The sequence below is a fragment of the Arachis hypogaea genome, chromosome 17, assembly GCF_003086295.3.
Source record: "Arachis hypogaea cultivar Tifrunner chromosome 17, arahy.Tifrunner.gnm2.J5K5, whole genome shotgun sequence".
Taxonomy (NCBI): domain Eukaryota; kingdom Viridiplantae; phylum Streptophyta; class Magnoliopsida; order Fabales; family Fabaceae; genus Arachis; species Arachis hypogaea.
This window is the reverse complement of record NC_092052.1, coordinates 5,715,388-5,717,224: the sequence shown is the minus strand read 5'-3', so window position 1 is coordinate 5,717,224 and position 1,837 is coordinate 5,715,388. Positions and strand designations below refer to the sequence as shown.

The 1,837-nt window shown below is 24.4% G+C and overlaps 1 protein-coding gene across 1 annotated transcript in view; it reads right to left on the bottom strand.

The window, feature by feature from the left end:
* Positions 1-1,630, bottom strand: part of LOC112764941 (early nodulin-like protein 20) — a 2,283-nt gene extending 653 nt beyond the window's left edge. The window contains exon 1 of the mRNA XM_025810784.2: positions 1,519-1,630. Within this exon, the coding sequence (XP_025666569.2) occupies positions 1,519-1,630 (112 nt within the window). The remainder of the gene's footprint in view (positions 1-1,518) is intronic.
* Positions 1,631-1,837: the final 207 nt, after the last annotated feature.

The following is a 1,837-nucleotide window of genomic DNA, read 5'->3' as shown; positions in this document are numbered from 1 at the left end:
TAAATTGGTGCAAGACCAAAATAAAAGGAAAAAAAATGTAGAAACCCAATTAAAAAAAATTTTATGCAAAGACTCAGTTAAAAAGAAAAAAAAATACAAGATTTAATTAAAAATTTTACGAAATTATAAAGACCAACAGAATAATTAAACCTCTATTTAAAGAAGAAATTGAATTGAAAAGTATTTTATCATATCAAACATGTCTTTAGGTGTCATACAACATATTGCTTTCACGCACAAGGAATAAAATAGATGGAATTCTAATATTTAGATGTATGAACAAATATATATAATTTTAGAAAGGTTTGATTATTCTGTCGATCTTTATAGATTTATTGAATTTTTAATTAGGTTTTTTTTTTTTCTTTTAATTGGATTCTTATACTATATCAAATTTTGTAACAGATTTAGATCTTTTAAATTTTGAATTTCACCTTATAAGATAAAGTGTGGTCTCTCACTAATTATTTCATTAGTGAGACCAAGATAAAATATAAGAGAGAAAACATTTAAGGGTAAGAGATCACATTTTACCCTCTCAAGTAAAAATCTAAAATTTAGAAGATCCAAATTCGTTTTTAACTAAACCGGTACCATGACAAAAACGTTAAAATTAATAAAATATTCTGTTAAACTATACAGAATATTTAATAAAGTGTTAGGTATATTCGTTTTGTTTAATGAAATATTTCATTAATTCTAATATTTTTGTCACGACAAGGACTTAATTATAAAATCTGATATGGTATAGGAGTTTAATCGAAAAGAAAAAATATACAGAAACATAATTAAAAATTTAATAAAATTATAAGCAGAATAACTAAACTTTTTTAAAATTTGTTGTTTAATTTAGTAGATGGAAGTAATTTTTTTAGAATGCCCAAAATTCAAGTGAGAGGGAATATTTTGAGAAAAAAAAGAAATAGAAAGAATAAGAGTTCACTAAACCAACTGAACAAAAATAAGATTAAGAGTAGGGTGAACGCAGATCGAATTGGATATAGCTAAAATTTTAATTTTTTGCACTAAAATTATCGGATCGGATATCTGATATATCCGTAAAATAAAAAAATATTTTTAAAAGTTTATTTTTATTTAAAAAATATTAGTAAAATTTATTTTTTCATTCTTTTAAATATGGTTACTCTTAAAATAATATTAAACATCTATTTTTTAAATAATAAATTAAAATAATACAACATCTATGATAATTATTAGTTGAAATAAAATATAAAAAAATATTTATTTATTTATTTCTTTATTTGTGAGGATACGCAGATATGCGAATACCTACACAAGATCCATAATCCATTCTATTAGTGTGCAGATTGAATTTATATTCACAATTTTTAGATCAAATTTAGATAAACACCACATGCTAATCAGATCCGAAAATTGCACAGTAACATTAAACCAGATAACTTCGCTCCTCACTGTCAAAATTGACACCCACAATACACAGAAATTAAATCTAAGAATAATATTGATTTAAAAAAAATAAAGAGAACTAGAACTTACATAGCCAGTCATGCACATAAAAATGCTGATGCATTGACCATTGTGTCAAATTAACATTAGGAACCCAACTAAACTTGTTTCCTCCAACATAGTGCAATTCCGATTTTGCCATCTTTACCATCATTGAAGTCATCATCACCATCAACACAATTCTTCTAAAGATCACAGTCTCCATTTTTTTTTTCCAAATCAAAGTCTCCTTGTGTTTCTCAGTGACAAAAGAGTTTAGACTTCAGAGAAAAGGGTCATAAAGAATAGAATGAGTGTGACTAGTGTGCTTTTTTAATATATATATATATATATATATATATGGAAATAA